The sequence below is a fragment of the Delphinus delphis genome, chromosome 3, assembly GCF_949987515.2.
Source record: "Delphinus delphis chromosome 3, mDelDel1.2, whole genome shotgun sequence".
NCBI classification, from domain to species: domain Eukaryota; kingdom Metazoa; phylum Chordata; class Mammalia; order Artiodactyla; family Delphinidae; genus Delphinus; species Delphinus delphis.
The window spans coordinates 121,459,304-121,484,224 of NC_082685.1; the positions used below are offsets into that span (position 1 = coordinate 121,459,304).

General features: G+C 35.0%; 1 protein-coding gene across 1 annotated transcript in view; it reads left to right on the plus strand.

Moving 5' to 3' along the window:
- The window catches only part of ADAMTS6 (ADAM metallopeptidase with thrombospondin type 1 motif 6), a 270,671-nt gene that overhangs the window by 207,374 nt on the left and 38,376 nt on the right, over positions 1 to 24,921 (plus strand). Inside the window, exons 17-20 of the mRNA XM_060007024.1 lie at positions 1,335 to 1,458; positions 1,982 to 2,062; positions 13,721 to 13,884; positions 14,310 to 14,448. Coding sequence (XP_059863007.1) covers positions 1,335 to 1,458; positions 1,982 to 2,062; positions 13,721 to 13,884; positions 14,310 to 14,448 — 508 coding nt within the window. The remainder of the gene's footprint in view (positions 1 to 1,334; positions 1,459 to 1,981; positions 2,063 to 13,720; positions 13,885 to 14,309; positions 14,449 to 24,921) is intronic.

Below are 24,921 nucleotides of genomic sequence, written 5' to 3' on the forward strand. Positions count from 1 at the left end.
GTTTACAAACAAGATGATAGCAAAGAGGGGGAATGAGGATTCAGCTCATTCATATGTCTACTGTGTGTTCTCAATGAAAGATTATTTGATATATTTCATAGCAAAATATTTCCTCAAAGTGTAAAACAGCTATGCTCTTCCCATTTTGTCTTCTTTTGAAGCATTTATAATGGTTTTTGCTATAGAATTACTCTTATTAATGCATCTACTTCAGAGAATTAACCAGAACAGTTGGGAATTGCAGGAGCAAATCCATGGTATTTTCCTAGACCTGTGTATGAATCTTATCATAAGAAATTAGCCACAAAAAACACTGTTTTCTTAACTTTTTTCCTTGTCTGCTTTTGTTTGACCTTAAAGAGAAACATAAAACTAAATGCCAGAAACTGAGAAAGATGAGATAAAAAAACACTGTCTATTTTAGTTAGTCTCATAATTTCTTGCAAGTTTCTGTCCTTCTGGTTAACTTGTCTCCAAATGTATCTGATGTTGCACTGTGTGTGTGTGTGTGTGTGTGTGTGTGTGTTTATTTACTTACTTGAAGAAAAAGTTATTTCTGGGACGGTATAAAAATGTTTTTCAGATAACCAAGACCCAGGCACAGGTTATATTCAGACATTGCATGCCTGGTATTAATGGCTAAAAGTCAAATTACAAATTTAAGTGCCAAAATATGCCAAAAATATATGAAGGCCACATTTCTATGATTAAATACAAAATTGAAAGGTAGAATTTCAGCTTCTACAATAAAATTTCATGTTTATATCTCCTTTTCTTTATGGTAATTTTATTCAGCTAATGGAAACAGGTATTCATTCATTTTTAGAGATTTCCTCAGGCATGAATTCCACAACTAATCCTTGACACTAACACTAAAAATTGGATATCCAAAAGAGCCAGTGGTTTAGAAAGGGCAAACCATAGTGCTCAGTCAAGACTCTTGTTGTTATAACCCTTGTTGTGTAGGACCATATGCCATTTTTTCTTAGTTCTTGCATTTCTTAATTGAGGGTATAAGTAAGAGCCCATTGCCAACAAATTACAATATTTTAAGAATTGGAGCCTGGTATCCATACATGAAGAAGAAGTCTAAGCTAGAAATACAGGTGTACATTCCTGGGGAAATCAGAATTTTTTTCTTTAAACTTACGTGTTGAGAAGTGTTAGCTAGAATTACTTAGGGAATGAAGGTATACGTGGAAAGAGGAAAGTATTTCCTGTTTAGATTTCCTGTACTGGAAAAACACGTAAATAAATAAGTTATATTCATTTGGTTAGTGGGTCCAAGAGCTCCTCCTCTTTTTGACACACTGAATATTCTTCTCTGTTTTCAGCATGTAGGTTGTGATAATATTTTGGGATCCGATGCTAGGGAAGATAGATGTCGAGTCTGTGGAGGGGATGGAAGCACATGTGATGCCATTGAAGGGTTCTTCAATGATTCGTTGCCCAGAGGAGGTGAGTGTGTAGAAAGAACTCTTCCTCACACCTCTGGTGTACTTGGAATAGCCAAAATATTTGATTTCCCCCCTTATTTTAAAAATTTCTTTATTCAGGCAGACAATGGTTTTCCCCCAAATTGCTTTCAGTCCTTTAAATATTAAATATGGCTTCAGGTTAGATATTTTAAGGACATATTATTCCATTTCTACTTGACTTCATTTAGCCACGTTTCTTTAAGATGGGAATTCCCACAGAGCCTTGAAGTGGGCGCCATGTGTTGAGGGAAAAAAAAAAATGAACCAATATTATATATCTTGAGACTTTAAAGATATCTTGAGATAATTTTAGAGGAAAAGAAAAATACTCTTAGATGTATTCATGAACCCAAAGGGGAATTTGCTCATTATTCACAATTTATAAAGTACAAAAGGAAGCATGGAAGAATAAGGAAACTGTTATTACTGAATGCTTACTAAACACTCATTTTCTGATGAAAGCTCCAGATGCTGCTTATTACTGGCTGTCTTCTGTGTTCCAGGCTACATGGAAGTAGTGCAGATACCAAGAGGCTCTGTTCACATTGAAGTCAGAGAAGTTGCCATGTCAAAGAACTATATTGGTAAGTAGCATATTTTGCTAGATTTTAAAAATTAATGAGGAAAAGCACCACAGTATCATGAAGGAAAAGACATACTGCTTTGAGGTAGAACACTTTCATATTAAAAAGAAGTTCCACATGAAAGAACTAAACAAAAAAATTAGTAGTTTATAGCTTACTCTTCACTGGGTTAGTTGATTTTTTTTTTTTTTTTTTTTTTTTGTTAAATTTTTGGCTGCATTGAGTCTTCATTGCTGTGCACAGGCTTTCTCTAGTTGCAGTGAGCGGGGGCTATTCTTCGTTGTGGTGCACGGGCTTCTCATTGAAGTGGCTTCTTGTTGCGGAGCACGGGCTCTAGGTGCATGGGCTTCAGTAGTTGCAGTGCGCAGGCTCAGTAGTTGCGGCACGCGGGCCCTAGAGCGCTTGGGCTTCAGTAGTCGTGGTGAGTGGGCTTCAGTAGTTGTGGCTCACGGGCTCTAAAGTGCAGGCTCAGTAGTTGTGGTGCATGGGCTTAGTTGCTCTGCGGCATGTGGGATCTTCCCAGACCAGGGATTGAATCCATGTCCCCTGTGCTACCAGGGAAGTCCCATAGTTGATTTTTTTTTTTTTTTTTTTTTTTTTTTGCGGTATGCGGGCCTCTCACTGTTGTGGCCTCTCCCGTTGTGGAGCACAGGCTCCGGATGCGCAGGCTCAGCAGCCATGGCTCACGGGCCCAGCCACTCCGCGGCATGTGGGATCTTCCCAGACCGGGGCACGAACCCGTGTCCCCTGCTTCGGCAGGCAGACTCTCAACCACTGCGCCACCAGGGAAGCCCCATAGTTGATTTTTTAAAATCAATTTTAATGAGGTATAATTTACATATAATAAAATGCATCCATTATAAGTGTATAGTTCACAAAGTATTTACAATTTTATCTGTATCTCTCTCTATATATATATAGATATAGATATACATATAAATACCACAACCAAGATGTAGAACATTTCTATGACTCCAAAACATCCTCTCATTACCCTTTGCAGTCAAGTCCCCCTAGCCTTAGCCTCAGAAAACATTGATCTCTTTTCTGACATTTTATTATTTTACTTTTATTTATTCTGGAATTTCACATAAATAGGATCATATAGTATGCACTCTTATATCTGGCTTTTTTTTCATTCATAACATAATGTTTTTGAGATTCATCTATATTGTTGAGTGTATCTGAAGTTCATTCCTTTTTATTGCCAAATAGTATTCCATTGTTTGGATACACCATAATTTATTTATCCACTCACTTGTTGATGGATATTTGGGTCATTGTCAGTCTTCAACTATTATGAATAAAGCTTCTTTGAACATTCATAGACAAGTTTTGTGCAGGCATATGTTTTCGTTTCTCCTGGATAAAAAGCCTAGGAGTGAAATCACTGGGTCATATGATAAGTACATGCTTAACTTTATAAGAAATTAATTAAATTAACTGTTTTCCAAAGTGATTGTATTATTTATATTTCCACCAGTAATGTAAAAGAGTTCCAGTTGCTCTACATCCTGTCAGTACTTGGTATTGTCAGTCTTTTTAACTCTACCCATGTAGATATTTTTTTTTGTAAAATGTCTAAACAAATATTTTGCCTATTTTTACATTTTTTCTTTTTATAAAGTTCTGAGTTCTTTATATATTCTAGTTATGTCTTGTTCAAATATATGTTTATGAATATTTTCTTCTAATCTGTGGCTTGTTTATTTCTGTTCTTAATGGTGTCTTTTAATTCTGATGAAATCTAATGTATTAATTTTTTCATGGTTTGTGCTTTCACATCCTATCTTAGAAATTTTGCCTACCCCAGGATTGCAAAGATTGTCTTCAATATGTCTTAGAGAAATTATGGGTTTAGCTTTTACATTTAGATATATGGTCCATTTTGAGTTTTTATGTAAGGTATAAAGTAAGGATTGAAATTCAGTTATTTTCACATGGATATTCAATTACTATAGCACCCTTTGTTCAAGAATGTTATTTCCCCCATTGAATTACCTTGACATTTGTGGTAGAGATCAATTGCACATGAATGTATGGGTCTATTTCTGTTCCCTCCCATTGTTCCGTATGTCTGTCCTTAAACCAAAACCACACTGTGTTGATTAATAGAGATTTCCATTAGGTCTTGAAAATAGGAAGCATTATGTCCTCAAATTTGTTCCTCTTTCTCAAAATAATTTTTTTTTTCTAGGTCCCTTATATTTCTATATACATTTTAGAATCAGCTTGTCAATTTCTACAAAAAGATTATTTGGAATCTATAGATCAATTTGGGGAGAATTGACATCTTAAAAATATTGTCTTCCAATACGTGAAAAGACTTACCTGTATATTTATTTAAGTCTTTACATTTGTTCAGTAATGCTTATTTTTCAGTGTACACATCTTGCACATATAGATCTTTAAAAAATCTATCACTAAATATTTCATGCTTTTTGATGTTATTGTAAATGATATTGATATTTTAATCTCATATTTGAATTGTCAGTTGTTATACAGCAATTGATTTATTTTTGTATTGACCTCATGTCCTGTGTCCTGATTATACTCATGTATTAGTTCTGATAGTTGCTTTGTACATTTCTTAGGATTTTCAGCATAGATTATCATGTCATCCTTCAACAAAGGCAGTTTTACTTCTATCTTTCCAATATTTATGTCTTTTATATTGTTTTTCTTGCCTTATAATAGTGATCAGGACCTTCAGTACAATGTTGAATAGAAGTGAGGAGGCTGGACAGCCTTTCATTGTTGCTTATCTTAAAGGGAAAGAATTCAGTTTTTTGGGGTTTTTTGTTTGTTTTTTTTTAACCACTAAATATAATGTTAGCTAGAAGATTTATGTAGATGCCCTTTATCAGGTTGAGGAAGTTCCCTTCTGTTTCTAGTTTTGAGAGTTTTCTTCATGAATAGGTTTTGAGGTTTACTGCATGATCATGTGTTATTTTTTTTCCTCCCTTTCCCGTTAATATAGTAAATGCATTGATTGGTTTTCAAATGTTAAATCAATCTAGCATTCTTGGGATAAAAATCACTTTGTCATAAATTTATTATCCTTTGTATATATTGTTACAATTGATTTACTAATATTCTGTTAAGAATATTTGCATCTATGTTCATGTGGGATATTGGTCTGTAGTCTTATAACATCTTTGTTGGTTTTTATATTAGGATAAACCTGTCCTCATAAAGTTGGTTGGGAAATATTCCTTTCTTCTCTATTTTCTGAAAAAGTCTGGGTAAAATTGGTATTATTTCTTAATGTTTGATAGAATTCAACTGTGAAGCCATCTGGGCTGGAGTTTTCTTTGTGGGAAGTTTTTAATGAAAAATTCAGTTTCTGTAATAGATATAAAGTTGTTGAATTCATTGGCATAATTTTGTGCATAATATTCCCTTATTCTGTTTGAATGCCTGTAGGATCTGTAGTGATGGCTCTTCTCTCATTCCTCACATTGGTGATTTGTATCTTCTTTTTCTTGATTGTTCTAGTGAGGTGTTTATTAACCTTATTGGTCATTTCAAAGAACAAGCTTTTGGTTTAAATGACTTTTCTGTTATTTCTCCATTTTCCAGTACATCGATTCCCACTCTTCTCTTTATTTTTTCCTTTTTGCTATTCACTTTGTGTTTAATTTGTTATTTTTCTAGCTTCTCAAGATAGAAACTTAGATTATTGATCTTAAAGATCTTTTTTCTAACCTAAAATAGACATTTTGCACTATAAATTTCCCTCTAAGCGTTGCTTTAACTTCATCCCATATATTTGATATATTTTTTTCCAACACTCAATTTAAAATATTTTATTTACCATATGACGCATGGCTTAGAAGGTATTATTCAATTTCCAAATATTTGGGGTTTTTTCTTAATTCCATTATGGACAGATAAGGTACTTTGTATGATTTTAGTTCTTTTGTTGAGGTGTGTTTTTATGGCCCAGAATATGGTATCTCTTAGTGAATATTCCATGTGGACTTGAGAAGAATGTATATTATGGTGGTATTGGGTTTAGTATTCCATAAATGTCAATTAGATTAAATTGGTTGACAGTTTTGTTCAAGTCTTATACATTTTTATTTATTTTCTGCCTCCTTGTTTCAGCAAATATTGAAAGAATCATGTTGAAATCTCCAACTAGAATTGTGGATTTGTTTATTTCTCCCATTAGTTGTAAGGTTTTGCTTCATTTATTTTCAGTTTGTTGTTAGGTGTATAGACATTTAAGATTGTTAGATTTTCTTGATGTATTGAGCATTTCATAATTATCCTATGTTCCTCTTTATTTCTGATGATATTCTTTGACCCTCATCTATTTTGACTGATCCTAATCTAGCCACCCAGATTTCTTCTGATTAGGGCTTGCATAGTAAATTCTTTTCCATCCATCCACTTTTCACATGTAGGTGTTTCTGAACTTTAAATATGTTTCTTTTAGACAACATGTAGTTTGACTCTGATTTCTTATTGTATCTAACCATCTTTGCTTTTTCAATTACAGTCTCTAAATGGGGGGCTTGCCAAACTTTTTCTGTAAAGGCACAGATGGTAAATATTTTCAGCTTTACAGGACATGAAGTCTCTATCTCAGCTATTAAGTTCTACTATTGTAGTGTGAAAGCAGATACAGATAATACATAAATAAATGGGTATGACTGTGTTACAATAAACTTTATTTACAAAACAGGTGGTGGACCATAGTTTGTCAGCTCCACGTCTGGATCATTTATATTTAATGTAATGGTTAAAATCATTGGGTTTAAGTCTACCATTGTGCTGTTTTTCTATTTGTTCCATGTATTTTTCCCTTTATTCTCCTTTTATATCTTCTTTTAGGTTTATCAAGTGTTTTATAGTATTCCATTTGGACTCTACTAATGGCTTATTAGCTATACTTCTTTTTTCTATTTAATTAGTGGTTGCTCTAGAGTTTACAAAATGCATCTTTAATTTATCACAATATACCTTCAAATAATATTATACCATTTATGTATAATGCAAGATGCTTATAACAGTTTACTTCCATTGTCTTCTTCCATCCTTTGTGCTATTTTTTTAAAAACACATTTTACTTTTTCATATGTTATAAACCCTACAATACATTGTTATTATTTTTGTTTTAAAGAGTCAGTTATCCTTTTTAAAAATTTAAAAATAAGAAAAATTATTTTCTATTTACCTACATATTTATTGTATCTGGCATACTTTCTTTGTGTAGATCTGAGCATCCATCTGTACATATCTTCCAGTTTTTTCTCATTATATTTGTTTTCCTTTAAAATCCTTGAGTATATTTATAATAGCTGTTTGAAAGTTATTTTCTGCTAATTCCATAATTTCTATCATTTCTGAGTCTGTTGCTTTTACTTGGCTTTCTTCGTGGTTTGTACCATATCTTCCCCTTTCTTGCCAGTTGTAGTAATTTTTCATTGGATGTTGTACATTGTGAATATATTTTTATTGAGAGTCTGGATTTTGCTGTTGTTGTTGTTTTATCCTTTAAAGAGTGTTAACTAACTTGTTGATGAGCTTGATATCTTTGAGGCTTGTATTTGAGCTTTGTTTAGGTGAGTCCAGAGTAGCCTTAATTCTAGAGTTGCTCAGCCCTACTAAAAAGGCATGATTCTCTGCTGAATGCCCTAGTGGTTGAAACTCTCTGAATTCTTTCTCGAGAAATTTTTCTGCTTGTGGTTATCTAGTTTTTTGTTTTCGTTTCTGTTTGTTTGTTTTTTGGTGGTTTTTTTGGCCTGGCTTCATGGAATTTTATCCTATGCATACATGGATTACTATTCAGCAACAGATTCCCTCCTTTTACTCTAATTCTCTGGTTCTGCAAATTCCAAGTATCTTAGCCTTCCCAGTTTCTGATCTCTGTCTCCTTAACTCAGTGAGACCACCATCCTCTGCTTGGGTTCTCATGGTCTACACTGACAGAAAGTACCTCCAGGCAGGAAGCTAGGGAGATTATGAGACTCACCTTGTGTTCCTTTTTGCCTGTGTCACAGTCCTGGCCAATGTCTAAAAACAGCTGATTCATATATTTTGTGAGTTTTCTAGTTATTTATAATTGGAGGGCAAGTCCAATCCCAGTTATTTCCTCTGTAAAGAAGTGGAAATTCTGTTTATTTGATGTTTGATCCCTTGAGACAGATTTAGACTCTGCAGAGACCCTTATGAAATCTGGTTGAGTTCTTACTCCCCTTAAAATACCACCTGTTTTTCCTTAAATCTTTTAAAAATAAGACTATATCTAGAATGCATCTTTAGGTAGAATACCAGTATCATCAGGCTCTTCCTTCCTTTAATAAAGGAAGACTCCTTTATTTTTATACCATAATTTTAGATTCTTTTCTGCATCAGCAAGAATCAAAACAAAAATAAGACATCAGATGTTTTCCCTTTGATAATTCTTTGTCCATAATGCCACATCCTCCTCCCTTAGTAAATTCTTATTCAGTCCTTCTTAAATGTTTGGTGTTTTTCTGAACTACGTTATGGTACCAGCAAAGGTGAGTTAGGATTCCTTAAGTGAGTAGATGGGAAAATGGAAAGTGAGAGCTTAAATTGAAGGAGAATTCAAAGCTGCTAGAGGTTTTGTTTTTATTTTTACTGTTTCATGTGATACAGGCTCAGATGTCCTATATAACCAAGTAATTTTGATGTTTCAAATGAGACAGAGAATTACTGTGAGAGTTGAAAATAAAAAATTTTAAATACAAGACAAATTTAAGACTAAATAATCCTTAAATTTCGTTAACATGTTCTTATCTCAAAAGATTAATTAGATTTATTTTTGACAATCAAATGAATTTTATAACATATGTGAAGTCAAGAAAGTACAAATATATTTGCCAGGCAGATGGGGGTGGGGGGAATGAAAATGGTCTATACTCTTAAGAACAAGTGGCAGAGGTCCAGAGAGTCAGAGACTCTCTGCATCATGACCCTTATAGTCCTTTGGGCCTTCTTGTTTATCTGGCCTGATAAAGTTTTTGAAGAAGCTAGCATACTAACAAAAAAATTAAACTGACATGTTTGTCACTGTCAAAGCATGATAATCATTATCAAAATTATCACTCATTTATTTATAGAAGTTTTTGTATAGTAGTGCTAATAACCCTTTTTCTATCACATATTTTTAAACTTTTTTATATGTTTTTTCCTATAGAGGTTTAAAAAATTATGCATGCATATCTACTAATCTTTTTCTTTATACTTTCTGAGGTTTTGGTCATGCTTAGAAAAGCTTTTCAATACCCCAATATTATTTTTTAAAAAGTACTCTTACATTTTCTCCTACCATTTTATGATTTAACTATGTTTACATTTAAATATTTACCCATCTGGTATTTATTCTTTTCTCTCTTTTTTTTAAACTTTGTTTTTATTGAGGTAATATCCAAATAACATAGAATTCAAACATTTTTAAAGTGAACAGCGTACTGGTATTTAGTACATTCCAAAATATTTTCATCACCCCAAAAGGAACCCGGTGTCCAGTAAGCAGTTACTTCCCATTCCCCAGCCCCTGGCAACCACCAGTCTGCTGTTTGTCCCTATAGATTTACCTTTTCTAGATATTTCTTATGAATAGATGCATAAAATATGTGACCTTTTATGTCTAGCCTCAGCCTCTTCCACTCAGTGTAATTTTTTTTAAGTCTTATCCTCATTGAAGCATGTACAGTTCTTCATTCTTTTTTATGGCTGAATGTTATTCCATTGTATTGTATATACCCCAGTTTGTTTATCCAGTCATCCATTGATGGACATTTGGTTGTTTCTACCTTTGGCTATTGGGAATAGTGCTACTATGAACATGTGTGTACATATATTTGTTTGAGTACCTATTTTCACTTCTTTAGGATATATACCTAGGAATGGAGTTGTGGTATCTATTCTTATATAAAGAATGAGACAAATTCAGCATTTTTTTTTTCCAAAAAGCTAGTCTTTTGTCTTAGTTCCATTTCTTGTTATCCTTCCTTTACTAATTTAGGGTGCTTCCTTTGTTATATATTAATTCCCATATGTACTTTTGTTTATTTCTTAACTGTCCATTTTGTTCTGTTGTTCTGTCCATCTGTGTACCATACCACAGGTTGTTCCCACCCCATATTTGTATAATTACTGTTTTAATATTTGGACAGGAAAATCTGCTCTCTAACCCCACCTCCATCCCCAGTTATTCCTTTAGTCATAATTTCCCTTGCTAGTTCCACATTTTTATTCCTATAGATAAGCCTTTCATTCCTTTCTATCAATAACATTATAAATACTTAATATCTTCTTGACATTCACATGGAAAATTACTATTTTAATTTGTGATTAAGAAAATGGTCAAGAATCCCATCTCTATATCCAGCACAGCAACAGTACCCCTTGGTTGAGTTTGCAACAGACTACTATCATCCAAAAACATCTATCTAGTTTCTGTAGGGGCCACACAAGTGAAGTAAATAGGTATATGGTAGAGACCACCACCCTTGCACACTTTAAGACCTTATGGGTAGCATTCATCTCTGGCAATCCACACACACACACCCCCGCCCCCACTCCAAGATGCAATATTGTTTGTGGTTTACTGTTTTAGCTGGGGGAAGGAGAGAAGTTTCAGAGACTTCAACCTGGTCTTCCCCACTGGGATAGGTGTTATTTTACAGATCAAGAGATAAATGTGAAGGTTATGCCAGCTACCAAGTATACTGTTTCCATTTTATTTTTATTTTATTTTATTTTATTTTTTTTGCGGTACGCGGGCCTCTCACTGTTGTGGCCTCTCCCGTCGCGGAGCACAGGCTCCGGACACGCAGGCTCAGCGGCCATGGCTTACGGGCCTAGCTGCTCCGTGGCATGTGGGATCTTCCTGGACCGGGGCACGAACCCATGTCCCCTGCATCGGCAGGTGGACCCTCAACCACTGCGCCACCAGCGAAGCCCCCTGTTTCCATTTTAAATTCAGGTCTGAGAGAAATGACCACTGACTGGATTCATGGACTCAGTGGACACTCTGTGAGCTGGACCTGGGTCAAAATTCCTTTTATTACTTTACTTCTACGTGGTCTTATCCTAAACAAGGGGCACCATTTGCCACTTCAGGTCAACTCAGTCCCTGTGCCCAACAGTCCTCAGTATATTTGGATTTTCCCTTTCCCTGCTGGTAATGGCTTTTACGTCCTTTGAGGAAAGGCGAGGAAAAATTACCACTGAGTGCTGTGGTGTTGTGATGTTGTAGGATCCTATCTCCTGGTCACCCAGCCTCTGCTTAAGCTCAGTGGGTCTGGATCAGAAAAGTGCCCATCTCTTGGGCCCCTTGGAAGACTGTGTTCTGTTAAATATCTCCATGACTACTCCTGACTGCCATGCTAATTTGTTATTGTTTGTGATAACTGTACCCACCTCCATTCTAATGGTTACGCCATACCTCCTGGCCTCTAGTATGTTGGGATCATCCCCATTGCTGTCTGCGAGCCCAGTTCTGTAATGATAGTTCCAAGCTTAAAGAGAAGAGCATCTCAGTGATGCTGGTGCCTGTCTCACCAGCACATTCTTTTATTTATTTATTTATCTATCTATTTATTTATCTATCTATTTATTTATTTATTTTTGGCTGTGTTGGGTGTTAGTTGCTGTGCGCTGGCTTTCTCTAGTTGTAGTGAGCGGGGGCTACTCTTCATTGCAGTGCAGGGCCAATTCTAATATGCTATTAGATTGCTATAATATGTTAATAGATACATATCTGGAGTGCATGCTCAGCAGTTGTGGCACGTGGGCTCAGTAGTTGTGGCTCGTAGGCTGTAGAGCACAGGCTCAGCAGTTGTGGTGCACGGGCTTAGTTGCTCCGCAGCATGTGGGATCTTCGCGGGCCGGGGCTCGGGCCTGTGTCCCTTGCATTGGCAGGCAGATTCTTGACCACTGCGCCACCAAGGAAGCCCCAGCACGTTCTTTATTGTTCTAATAAGTGGAAGATCTTTCAGGCCCTTGTGTAGAATATAGTCAGCTGATAGGGTTTTTGCCTTATATACTATATCCACTTTTGAATGTCCACTTCTGTGAACTTTTGATCCCTTCCTCTTCTCCCTGCTTCCACCTCCTGCTGATAAGTGCTACCAGGCCCTGCAGCACCACAGTGCTCTCTACAACCATTTGGGAATTTTTATTGAAAGTCACTAAATCGATAGCTTAATACAGGCAAAATTGAGTCTTTACAAGAACAGGTTATTTCTCTCCACTTGTTTAGATCAGCCTTGATGATTTTTATTAAAATTTCATAATTAACTCCACTAAGGGTTTGCCTGCCTTTTGATAGAATTATTACTAAGTATTTTTATATTTTTCGTTGCCACTGAGAATGTCCTTATTTAAAACTGCTTTATAACTGCTCTTCCTGATGTAGTAATACAACTGACTTTCATATATTGATTTTTATATCAAAACTTGCCAAACTTTCTTATTAAATGTCTTATTTTTCTATAATTTCTTTTAGATTTTTTACATTAAGATGAAAATTATATCATCTTAAAAAAAAAAAACTGAGTCTTTTGGCTCTTCTTTTCCTTCCTCATTGCCTTTATTTCTTTTTTTTCTACTCTGTTACACTAGCTAGATCCCACAGTCAATGGTTGAATAAAAGTGATGGTAACAGCCATCCTTAACTTTTTCCTGATCTTAAAGAAAATGCCTTCAACATTACACCTTTAGGTTTGATGTTTACTATACATTTTTGTTTGAGTGTTTTTGTTTGCCTTTTATAAAATTAACGAAGTTTCACGCTTTCCTAGTTTACTAAAATTTCTTTTAAATCATATATGAATATTGAACTTTTTAAAATGCTTTTTCTGCCTCTGTTAAGGTAATCATCTGCCTTTCTTCCTTTAATAATATGAAAAAGTATATTAATTGATTTTCTATTATTAAACCAGCATTGCAATCCTGGGATAAGCTTACCTTACTTCTGATGTATTAACTTCTATATTACTTTATGCCAATTGCTAATATTTTATTTAATTACTTACATTTTGCATGTTTGTTCAAGAGTGCTGTTGTTGCATAATTTTTACTTATTTGACTGGCCAGGTTTGAACATGAAAATGCTGGGCTCATAAAATGAGATTGGACGTATTCTCTTTCTCTATCCTCTTGGAAGAGTTTTGTGAAAAACTGAAATTATTTTTTCCTTGAATGTGTGGTAGAACTACTCTGTATAAAGTTGTCTGAGTCTGATGTTTTCTTGTGGGAAAACTTTTATTGACTTTGAATAATCTAATATGCATTTTTTGGTATTTTCTGAGACACTAATTCACTGGCAGGTGAATCATAGTACTTCTACTTTACCAAATTATATAGCATCATTATCTATGAGAAAGAATGTACTTACTGAATTTCTACCAACGGTGGCTGGAGATTACTAAATATTTCTGTTTCTGTGGTAGGATTCCTGGCACCTCATTAGAAATCACTTCACAATGTATATCTAAGTAACAAAAAATAAATTGTTGGTGTTGTCTGTAAAAAAAAAAAAAAAAAGATTCCCATGTCGAAATGGAAATAGATATTCATTGTACACTTCAATGCAATGATCAATGAGTGACATTGTGGTAAATGAAGTTTCACATTTTTAGGTAGACAGTGATTTTTTTTTTTTTTTTTTAGCTTTAAAATCTGAAGGGGATGATTACTATATTAATGGTGCCTGGACTATTGACTGGCCTAGGAAGTTCGATGTTGCTGGGACAGCTTTTCACTATAAGAGGCCAACCGACGAACCAGAATCCTTAGAAGCTTTAGGTCCCACCTCAGAAAATCTCATTGTCATGGTAAATATGCCTTTGCCGCTTCATTTCTAATCTTTGTAATCTGCCCTGTGAAGTAGGAAGGGGCAGGCTTTATCATTTGAAATTAAAGTGGTGAAATTAAAGTAAATAAAGGTAAAATGGTCTGCCGAAGGGTGTAAAAGTCTGTGTAAAGTTAAGACCATAGTGCTCTTTCCATATGACTGATCTTTTCAATGCCTGCTTGAATAATATTTTTATAACCAAATAAGGCAAATGAGAGAAATGGCTCCAAATTACCCATGAAAACGGAAGTAGAAAATTCAGTATAACTGCATGTGTTCTAAAAGTTGTCTTAAATTTCCCTTAAGACTTACATTATGACATTTTCTTCTTCAAAAGAAATAGTAAATATCTGAATAAAGGCTCATTGTATTTTAATTATCTTCACCAGTTGTTTTCAATGTCAGGTTCTGCTTCAGGAACAGAATTTGGGAATTAGGTATAAATTCAACGTTCCCATCACCCGGACGGGCAGTGGAGACAATGAAGTTGGCTTTACATGGAATCATCAGCCTTGGTCAGAATGCTCAGCTACTTGTGCTGGAGGTAAGACACCCACTAGGCAGCCCACCCAGAGGGCAGGATGGAAAGCAAAACATTCTGAGCTATGCTTTTGTTTGCTAAAGAAGCTAATTGGAAATATTTCTTGCAGGTTTGCTTCAAGCTGTAATTTAGCAAAAGAAACTTTGCTTTAATTATATTATATTCCGTTTGTTTTTAACCTCATGTAATTTGTACAGATTTGTTGGTAAAATACATCTTGGCACAATGAGTGTCTCTGCTGGTGCTTCTCCCAAGACTATCTTGAAGGTGGGCTGTTTGCTTTTCGTGAACACATTCTTGGTAAAGAACATCAAGAGTTTTAAATAAGAAAATGAGCAAGAATCAGACGGCACAGATGTAACGTCTTGTAATGGGGGATGAGAATGTATGTCTGTGTGCTTGTGTGTTTGTGTTTGTGTGCTTGTATGTTTCCCACAATACTATTCAAACTCCCTTCTGCAGCCATCCAAGTTAAGGGGCTATATACTGGGATACTACAATAATTACTGGTGTCTGGGTCTCTGGGTTAATGGTGTTTGCAGACCCCATGATAGTCCCTCAGAGAGGTAGCTGCTAGGCGGTGGTTGGTGATGTGTTGGTTGTCCCATGTGCGTTTTTCATGGGTGCCTTTTCCCCACAATTTACTCTATTCCTAATCCTCCTCCCTCTAGTGGCCACCAATGCAATTCTTTACCTCTGGCTGGGAGAGCAGGACAGTTGGCTTCCTTCAAAGCCAACACCCTTGCTGCTGCATGGACTGGTGAGTAGAAGTGCTGTGCAAGCAGCATCTTCCTTCTCTCTGGAGACTAAATGCATCGCCTCCACCGTACACCTTGGGCCCAATAGGCAAGGAGACAAAACCTATCCCTCAGGCCTGCGCTGGACTAGAGCACCTCACCATTCCGAAAGCAAAGATTAAATTTTGAATAGTGATATTTAGAATGGGAGAGATGGAACTAAAGTGAATCATCCCATTTTACCCCGTATTCCAATGTTTTACCTATTTTTCCTTTCTGAACCGCTCAGAAACACATGATGTACATGGACTTCATCCTATCTTGTCCTGTACTCACTGACTCTCTAAACACTTCTGATTCTCAAAGCTTGAATCAGAGAAATTATTTTCACAGAAGTGAATAATCACAATAATACATTCAGTAATTTTAGACTCATACAAAATTAAATCATGGATAAACTCCAACTTAAGTAGTAAACACTATGCAAAAAAAAGCAAATGAACAATAATAATGTTTTCCTCCTGTGTGAAGTGTCATGAAACATGGTTATGTGTAATCTGTGGCATATTTAAAAAGATCTCTAACTCCCATCCGTTTTATGTATAAAATGGCTGGTGATTTATAAAGTTTTAAAAACTATAGGGCTTTACTATTTCTTTTAACAAAATAAAGGATATTTGAAATTAATTGTTCAAGTGAATGCCATTATATTATAGTGGCATTTATATATATATATATATATATCTATAATATATATATATATATATATTTCTTTGTTCCAATTAAATTCCTTTTTATTTAATCTATAAATTAACTTTCCCCTTTTCACATACCAAAAAGAAGTCTTCATGATAACAGATAATACATAATTCAGGCCCTGAGGTAAGGTGGGATAAACTTATTAAAGAATCAAAATAATTTAAAGTTCAGGAAATCTAATGAAGTAGTCTAAATGTCGAGGTTGATTAGCTTGGAGAAGAGAAGGCTGAGGGAAAGTATATTATGATAGTATCTTCAAGTATGTGACAGAATGTTGAATGGGAGGTTCTTAGTGCCTGTTCATCTTTGTACTGAAAATTGCTATATTTGGGGATGGTTTAGATTCAGTCTTGTCTGAGGCCAAGGAGGGATTAAGTGAATTCTCAGTGTTCCTTCTAACTCTATTCTTCTGTTCAGAAAGGAGATAGTCCAACAAAAAAGGGGTGGGGGAGAAGGCCAAGAGAACTGAATTTAGAAGAAAAACTATGATTTTATTAAAGTAAAGAAGTATGAAAAATCTGAATGTGTGTTATTCTTTTCCATAACACTTGTATTGAGAAATCATAATAGAAGAGTGATTTCTTGTGATGGGGCATAAAAGAAAAGAAAAACAAGGAGGGAGCAAAGCCCCTGGAAAGAGAATTTTCTCTTTATTTTTTATACTTCTTTCTTCTCTTCTGGAGCTACTAATTCTAGATATTTGAGGTGGTTCTGGGAACTGTAATTCTGCTCAGTTGTGAGTAAAAAGCCTTTCTAAGGCCATTGCCTTGTTTGGAAGAGAGATGTACAGTGTTTGAAAATCAGCAGGCATAGTGTGATGAGCTGCATTTCTTGGTAAGTGGTTCTCAAAGTGTGGTCCCCGAACCAGCAGCATCAATGTCACCTGAAAATTTATTAGAATGCTAATTTGGGGGCCCCATCTCAGACCTACTGAATAGAGTCTCTCTTTGTGGGGCCCCAAAATCTATGTTATAACAAGTTCTCCAAGTGATTCTGATGCTTGCTCAAGTTTAAGTACCACTGGTCTTGGTTGACAGAGAAACTGAAACAGCACTCTAGACACATAGAATCCACGTCCTCATCACTGAAGTCTATGCATCTTTCTAGACTCATTTTGTATCTAAAACAATGTCTGGAACATACTAGGAACTCAATAAATGCGTACAGATAAGTGAATGAACAAAAGGAATTAATTATTTTGGCAATTATATATTTGTGTTATTCTTCCCAGTGTGGGAAATGAGAGTTTAGAATTGTTATTTTTTTTGTAAGGTGGGGCAAAGCAATTGTCAGGGAAAGATAGTATAATTTTGATTATATTCTTTTGTTTACTTTGAATAGGTTGGAAATATTTCCTAGAATATAGAGTACAGATATCAATTATTGGAGTTATTCTTCCTACACATACCCCCACTTTTAACCCAAGGTTCTTTAAATACAGGAGGCTTAGGATTGAGGAAAGGAAAATCCCTTAGGACTCAGGAATCTTGATCAAAGAGAGAGCCAGAGTCATCTGCTCAGTAATGGTAAATGGAACTTCATCTGTTGTTAAGGAATCTTTCAGGAAAAAGTCATTTCTTCTCAGTTTTCACTCAGAAACTAAGGATGAATACTAACGTGTGTTCTTAACAGGGATACTCCACTCTCATCTTTCCAAAGTGGTGCTAGGTATCTTGATACTGCCAAAACTTTTTAAAATGGAAAAAGAGGGAACAAGAAAGATCTCAAAGAACTTTCTATTGCAGTCTCACAAGACTGTTCAGTGTTCTCACGACCTTTGGACTTTGAGTTTGGGAGCAATGTTGATATTTTCTCTTACGAGATCTTTTAAGATAAGAAGTTTTGAGATTGTTTTTCTGTTGCTTAGCAGACCCAGTGACAAATCTAAGACTGCAGGAAACACTGCTAGTGATTCAGTCCAAGAAATGGTCTTTTCTCTGAGTCAGTGCTGACACACTTCCTTAGCCTGAATAAGAACATTGAGATGCTGTGGAGTGTTGTCTTCAGGATAAATGTGATTTTTAAGATACAGTTATGCCTTTTCCATTGAGACAATTAAAACTGGACTATTTTCTGAACCATTGTTACTCCCACTAGAGTTTTGTTTCTATACTCTGTAATTCATCTGACTCCTAAATTTATATACTACTATTGTATTCGTGATTAATGTGTTGATTGATAAAGCTTGGCTAGGTAGTGAGAACTGTACTATTTTAAAATACAAAGCTTTAGGAGTTTTTTTAAGTAGTAATTTATGCTGATACGCCTTTGCACTGTGACTTTTAAAGATTGAAAAAATGATGTTTATTCATCTTTTGATTTTAGTTATATATACTCTCTTTTTACTGATGTTTGGCTAGATGTGTGGTTTTCAAGTTGTAGTGTGCATCAGAATCACCTGGAGGGCTTGTTCAAACAAGATTGCTACGTTCTGCCTCCAGTTTCTGATTTGGTAGGTCTGGGGAAGACTCCAGGAATTTGCATTTCTAACAAATTTCCAAGTGATGCTGGTGATACTGGTTCAGCAGCCATACTTCAAGAAACATTGGGCTAGATACTTAGATTTCATAAAATAAATGTCTATTAAAACAAATTAACATATCCTTTAGGTAATAATCCATATTACAGTTGTAATCACATTACACCTAGTGTTTTTAATGATAAATGGTTCTAGCTCAGCTGTGTAATGACAAATAGAACTTTACAGTTTATGAAACATTTTTTGGTTCGCTGTTTCATTTGCTTATTCTCAATAGCACCATGAGACAGGCACTGCTATTGTTTTTCCTGTTTTACAGTAATACTCAAGTGAAGTAACGCTGAAATCAAGACTTAGAAGTCTAGTGATTTCTTTTTTTTTTAATGTAGCATTTTCTCTCGTAATAAAAATGGTCCTTTACCTTGAAGAGAGCTTTTTCATCAGTTGACATCATCAGTAGAGCAACATGATATATTCCCCACTCAAGAATTTCTCCTTTACTAGCTTGAAATTTCATTTTTTCAAATGCTTTCCCTAAAGCAATGATTCTCAGTTTTGGCTGCACATTGGAATCACCTGGGGAACTTTAAACAATTTTGACGCTTGGGCCCGCCCCCAGAGATTCCGATTTAAGTGCTTGGGAGTATGGTCTGGGCATCAGATTTTTAAAAGGTCCCTAATGTGTAGCCACGGTTGAGAAGTACTGCCTTTGAGGCTAATTGAAGGTTTATTTAGTCTTCAAATAATTTACATTCAGATGCAAATACCTCTGGGAGCATTACTAACTCACACCTCTGTTATTAGTTGGCTACTAGTGGAATGCAAACGATTTAGGTATAAGTATCTGGGGTGGGAAAGTAACTAGGGACATCAGAGAAGGAAATGAAAAAAGTGGTAGAATACCAATTAATTTCATAATTTTGTTTAGTGTGGCCATTGGCCTTCAACATGCCTTTAGAAAGCATTTTTGTAGTTTAGTTTATTTACATGCTTCTTTACCTGATAGATCATTTATAAGCATCTAATTAATGCTTTCAAAACTGACCGAAATTGTGCTAAATATCATTTCTTGGCCTTTTGGCTAAGATCAAGTGCAATTGTGCTAAACAGATTTTCCAAAATTCTTTCTTCTCATTTCAAGTTTCTGTGGTACTTAGGGAGCTAAAATGAATAAGTGGTTATGTACTTAACCAACTTTAATTTAGACTCAAGTCAGAATATGAGGCCCCTGTTTTAACTCAACATTTGTGAAAACTGATAACAAACTTTTTTTTCTCTTTGTGACTTATAGTTGTAATCAGAGAAGGCCTTTTATTGTTTTAGGAAATTGTTGTTTTTGTTAGGGAATGAGTTTTTGCAAAATGCAGCAGTATTCATGATAATTTCCTCCCCTATCTTTCTGGATGTGCTCTCATTTCCCACTATTCAAACCATTCCCCTTCCACCCCCACCCTTCTCCCCGACCCCCCCCCCCAACTCCTCCTCTTATTTAATACAACCCTTAGGCTTTAAAGCAAAACTTCCAAAACCAATTAACTGAGAGTTGATGCTGTACTGTTGTACCTGTTCTGTTAGGAAAGAAACCTTAAGGATCCTTTAGTTGTGCAAAGAAAGGTCAGAAATACATATGTATTTTCATGTATTAGTTTTACATTTATACTGTAAATAAACAGTCTTCGTCCTGCAATCAGTTCTACTGACACTTTTGATTACTTTCTTCAAACTGTTTTTTCTAGGCTTTTCTTTCTCTTTGTACAAAAAATTGCATACCAATTTGGTCAGGTTTCTGCTGACAAAGGCATCTCTCTGCTAAACATTCATTGCTTAGCAGCTCAGGGGTAAAAAAAAAGATAAGCTAAAGCTATGCTTAGATGGAAGTCTGGGAGGGGGAGACAGGTTTATTTTTAGAGGCAATTTTGATTTTGTTTGAAGATCAAAGGGCACAGATTTTTCTTACTTATACAATGGAGTGTTTCAGGAATGTTTCTAATCAACTGTCTTTGACCATTTAGAATGTTATTACTTTTTCTTTTACATTTACATAGCCTAATTAATTTTTATTGTGTGCTTGACGCTCAAATTTTATAAAGATGCTTGTTTTATTTGTTATTCTTTTTCTTCCCTGGATGGCATCTTAAGCCTAATGTGGTGTGTGTGTGTGTGTGTGTGTGTGTGTGTGTGTGTGTGTGTAGCATATAAGTTTTAAAAATTTTTAACTAGGGCAAATTCTTTTTATTTTACTTTTTGTGGTTTCACCTGGCTCACCTGGATTCTTATACATATTGAAACTGGTTTCTACTCTTTAAGATTTTTAAGATGCTTTACATAGTTTCCAAGTACTATTTGTATTTTCCTGATTTAGGGCCATATTTTTCACAATGCCCCATAGTACCCCAGGACACTACAGCAGACTCACAGAGGCACTGCAGAATATTGTACGTTTTCAATAGAAACACAGTGACACGGTCATACACCATACAAATTATTACTATTGAGTTGTTTGGACCTAACTACTTAATAAGTGAAACTCAGATTTTTTTTTTTTCTGCCTGGGAGGGCTGTGAAAAAAGTACTGGGACACTAAGAGTACTGTGAACCAGGAAAGTTTGAGAACTCTTGATTTCAAATGAGTGTCAGTAAAGTTGGATAAAAATTAGTCACCTAACTTCCTTTCAGTAGATGGTGAACTTCATTTCCTAAGAGGAAAAAAATGCATATAAACTCCTTATTCAGGGTCCTGGTGATGTTCAGAGTTTAAAAATGGAGACTCTTCTGCACTTCCATTAAGAAACTAGAGGTTTTGAGTAATATGTAAATTTCCCCTTCATATCTGTATTAAGTATATCTTCTGATGTGCCCTCCTGAATATGCTTCCTTCCTCTGTCTCTGTTAGTTCAGTTTCAGGTTAGTGGGTGATTAAAGCGAAAGAAAAAAGAGAGAGAAAAGAAAAAGAAACTATATATTTAAAAGAGCCCCTGATAGCAAATTCTCCCTTGCAGTTTACTACCTAACAAGTTTATGTAATAATCCACACTATTCCATTTATTAATAATAGACTTTTCAAATTATTTTAATGAATCTATCATGCAGATTACCTCGCCCCTTTAGAAAGCTGGATATTTCTACATTGTTTCTATGGAAGCACTTTATGTTAATGTTACATATTTTATTGTTTCCAAGAATGATACAACAGAACTATAATTGTGCACTTAAAAGTACGTAAGTCCATTCTAAAATAACAATTTTAAAAAGTAATTATTAGAAAAATATGATGCAGTCTTTTTGCCAGTACTAATATCTGACTGAAAGAGAATAGCTCTCAAAGTACCAGATAAAACAAAGGCAAATGCTTTACATATTCACAGATGTCCTTTTAATTTCTTTGCTAATTCTAACATGGCTAACATATTTAACATCACTAATAATGGTCAACTGACCATTAACACTTGTATTGCAGCTTATAAAGGACATATTCACTTAACTTGGAAAGAAACTCAAAGTGGAGGGGTCCCAAAATGGAACAGAGGAAAACAAAATTCAATTGTTTTTCAAGTTTCAAAATAGACTTGATTTTCAAGTTTCAAAATAGACATTAATAAGTCAAATCTTATAATTGTTTGCTTAACTTTAATTTAGGAATTACCATCCGAAATTTACTTTGAGTTAAGTAAAAGATACCAGATGGAAATTTTAGTTTGAATAATTGAAAGCCCTTTAGTCATTGTCATTTCTTTCCCTTTGAAGAAATATAGTTATATAATTAGTTTTTAAGAAAAATTCCCTATAAAAGATATTTTCTGTGTGAGGTTGTACTATTGTTCGAAACTATGAGGGTCCTTTTACATTTGGTTCCTGTATATACCAAACTTAGACGTAAAACAGATCACTGTGATATTTTTAATGATACACGTCCCTTGTAAAACGTGACTTGAGTTTACAAGGAATAAAGATTTGCATCAGCTTTGTTCATTATTCCATAATTTTCTCTTTGGTCTTTGAAAAATAAAATATTTGTAAGACTAGACAATAGTCTATCATTGCATTGACTGTGGCATTCCCCTGTTCACTCTCTCCTATCATCCCCTTCTTTCAGTTCATTTTCAATGTTGAGAAGGAAGAGTACCCTTTAACATATGGGATTAGTTGTACCAGGCATCAGAGCAGGGCACCTGTGAACATCACAGCTCCCAAAAGCCTATGCTCTGTAGCTATCAATTGCACCTGGCTCAGTTCTCCTGCAACATGCCCTTGAGAGGGCTACTCCTCTAGGTAAACTCATGCTCTTGGCTGGTTCATGCTTCGGAAGTTAATATGTTTTTTTCTTTTATTTGTCTCTAATAATTATTTCTATTTATCTTTTTCCTTAAGTATGTAGCTTCCCCTATAGAATACACTTTTTAAAAAAATTCTTTGAATTCTCCTGTATATTTTCAATATAATTTAAGCTTTCTAACTTCTTGTAAAAAATTTACATATGAAAGTTTAGCTTGATAACCTGACATTTTTTACTGTTTACCCTTGCATATTGTGGCTTGCATTTTTCTCTAGTGTTAAGATTTATAACTGAGGGCAAGAAATCTGTGCTAACCTAAAACACTCCTAATGCTGTTTTCCTTCCTCTTCCATTTCATTTCTGTTGCTTTAGAGATTATATTCTTCTCTAACATGAATAGGGCCGGGATACATCTTACTCACTGAAAAACTTGGGTAAGGCTGAAACCAAAGTTTAAGTGCCTTCCTATTGTATTTATGATCTGTGTGTCACAGGTCATGTTTCACTTCACTGAAATTTTGTCCCAAATCTCATTTTTGACAATCATAACACTATGCATCTTTACAAGGTATTATGCATAAAATACTTTGGGAAAAAATAAAACTTCTTGTAATGATAAGCATTATCATCCTGATTATATAGGATCTTATGATATTATTATTCCCATTTTTTATCTAAATAAAATTAAGATTTTAGTTTAAAACTATACAGCTTGTTTATGATTGTGTCCTTGTTATAATTCAAATCTGAAATATTTGCTCTTTGGTTCCAAGAAAAGGATTCTATATATAATTAAAGAAAAGCTTCTTATTGGTAATAAATCCATCACAATGTAAGGAAGAAACTCAAGACCTCCTTGTACTCCAGCATCATTCCTCTAAAGTGTTTAATGAAATACCCAAAACAAATAAGCTCCTACTGAAGTTCATGGAAATTCCTTTTTAGTATAATATGGGTTAATTCTTTATATTAAGAAACTCGTCTCTCACAAAGTCCTATTTCTAGTTAGTGTTCTGCCTTTTGACATGTCTAACCCCTTTGATACGTACCTCGCACTGCTAAGAAATGAGACACTGAAACATGACGCAGAACCAAATGGAATCTAACAAATGCCTGTTTTCCAGACTTCTTATTCTGTAGAGGACAGGGGAAAAGCAGATCTAGAAGGGGGAAAAATGAACAATTGAATTGTGGAGGAAAAAAGAAAAGACAACTTTCATAGAATTTTGGATCTGAAAGGAACATCAGAAATCATCTAATTTTTTGGTCTCATTTTACAAAGGAGAATGAAAACTTGCCTTACATCATTTATCTAAACTGCCTAGAACTCAAAAAGAGGTAGTAACTAAACATGACAGAAGTCAGAGTGAGAAAAAAATATCGTAACAAGATAAAGTGAAAGGGAATTACCTCAGACATTTGGCTATGAGAAGAGTTCTTAAGATCCATGAAGATAAAGGAAAGAGAAATCAGACAGCAACATAACAAAATGAAGGAACTGTTAAATTAGAAATATTACATCTGAAAGTGCATTGTTTTATTAGATAAGGTAAGTTCCATAATATAATTATAATGGTACTTGTTTTATCCCCTCCCTTCATTATTAATGTAATCTCATTGAGGTCAAGTCTGTCTCACTCATTTTCCCCCTTATGATAATGAAAACCCATGGCTTAGACTTAGTAGGAATTCAATGAGTTAAGCTAGACCTTTCCATGGAAGAGATTACTGTTAATTTATAATGAGTAGTCAGAATTCCCTCCAGGGATAGTGTGATTTCAAATAAACGCAGTATATGTATGCGCCACCCTACCTTACCATCACTAAACAGAGTTGTTCTGGAAAAATAAATACTTTTAGAGCTGCATTCTCCTTTTCTTAATCCTGCTTCCTTGGGACATTTAATTTTGCTTAAGACAGAAGGGAAGACGCTGGAAAGGCAGAGAAAGAAAACCTTTGGGAGATAAAAACTAGCAGGAGGCTCTTGAGAAGAAGGAAGCAAATGGGTGGAGCTGATTGGTACCCTGATGCCAGCTGTTAGATCCAAGGCAGATGGGCTTTGCTCTGCCCTACAAATGCTTATGTCTGGCCAATAATCACACAGCACAGCAGCCAGATTCCAGCCATGAAAGGCAGAGCAGAGAGACATTTTTTTCCTGGCACTTGTTGCTCTCTGGATGCTATCTGCACTGAAGATTTAGATTAAATTAATGTTGTTGGCCATATGC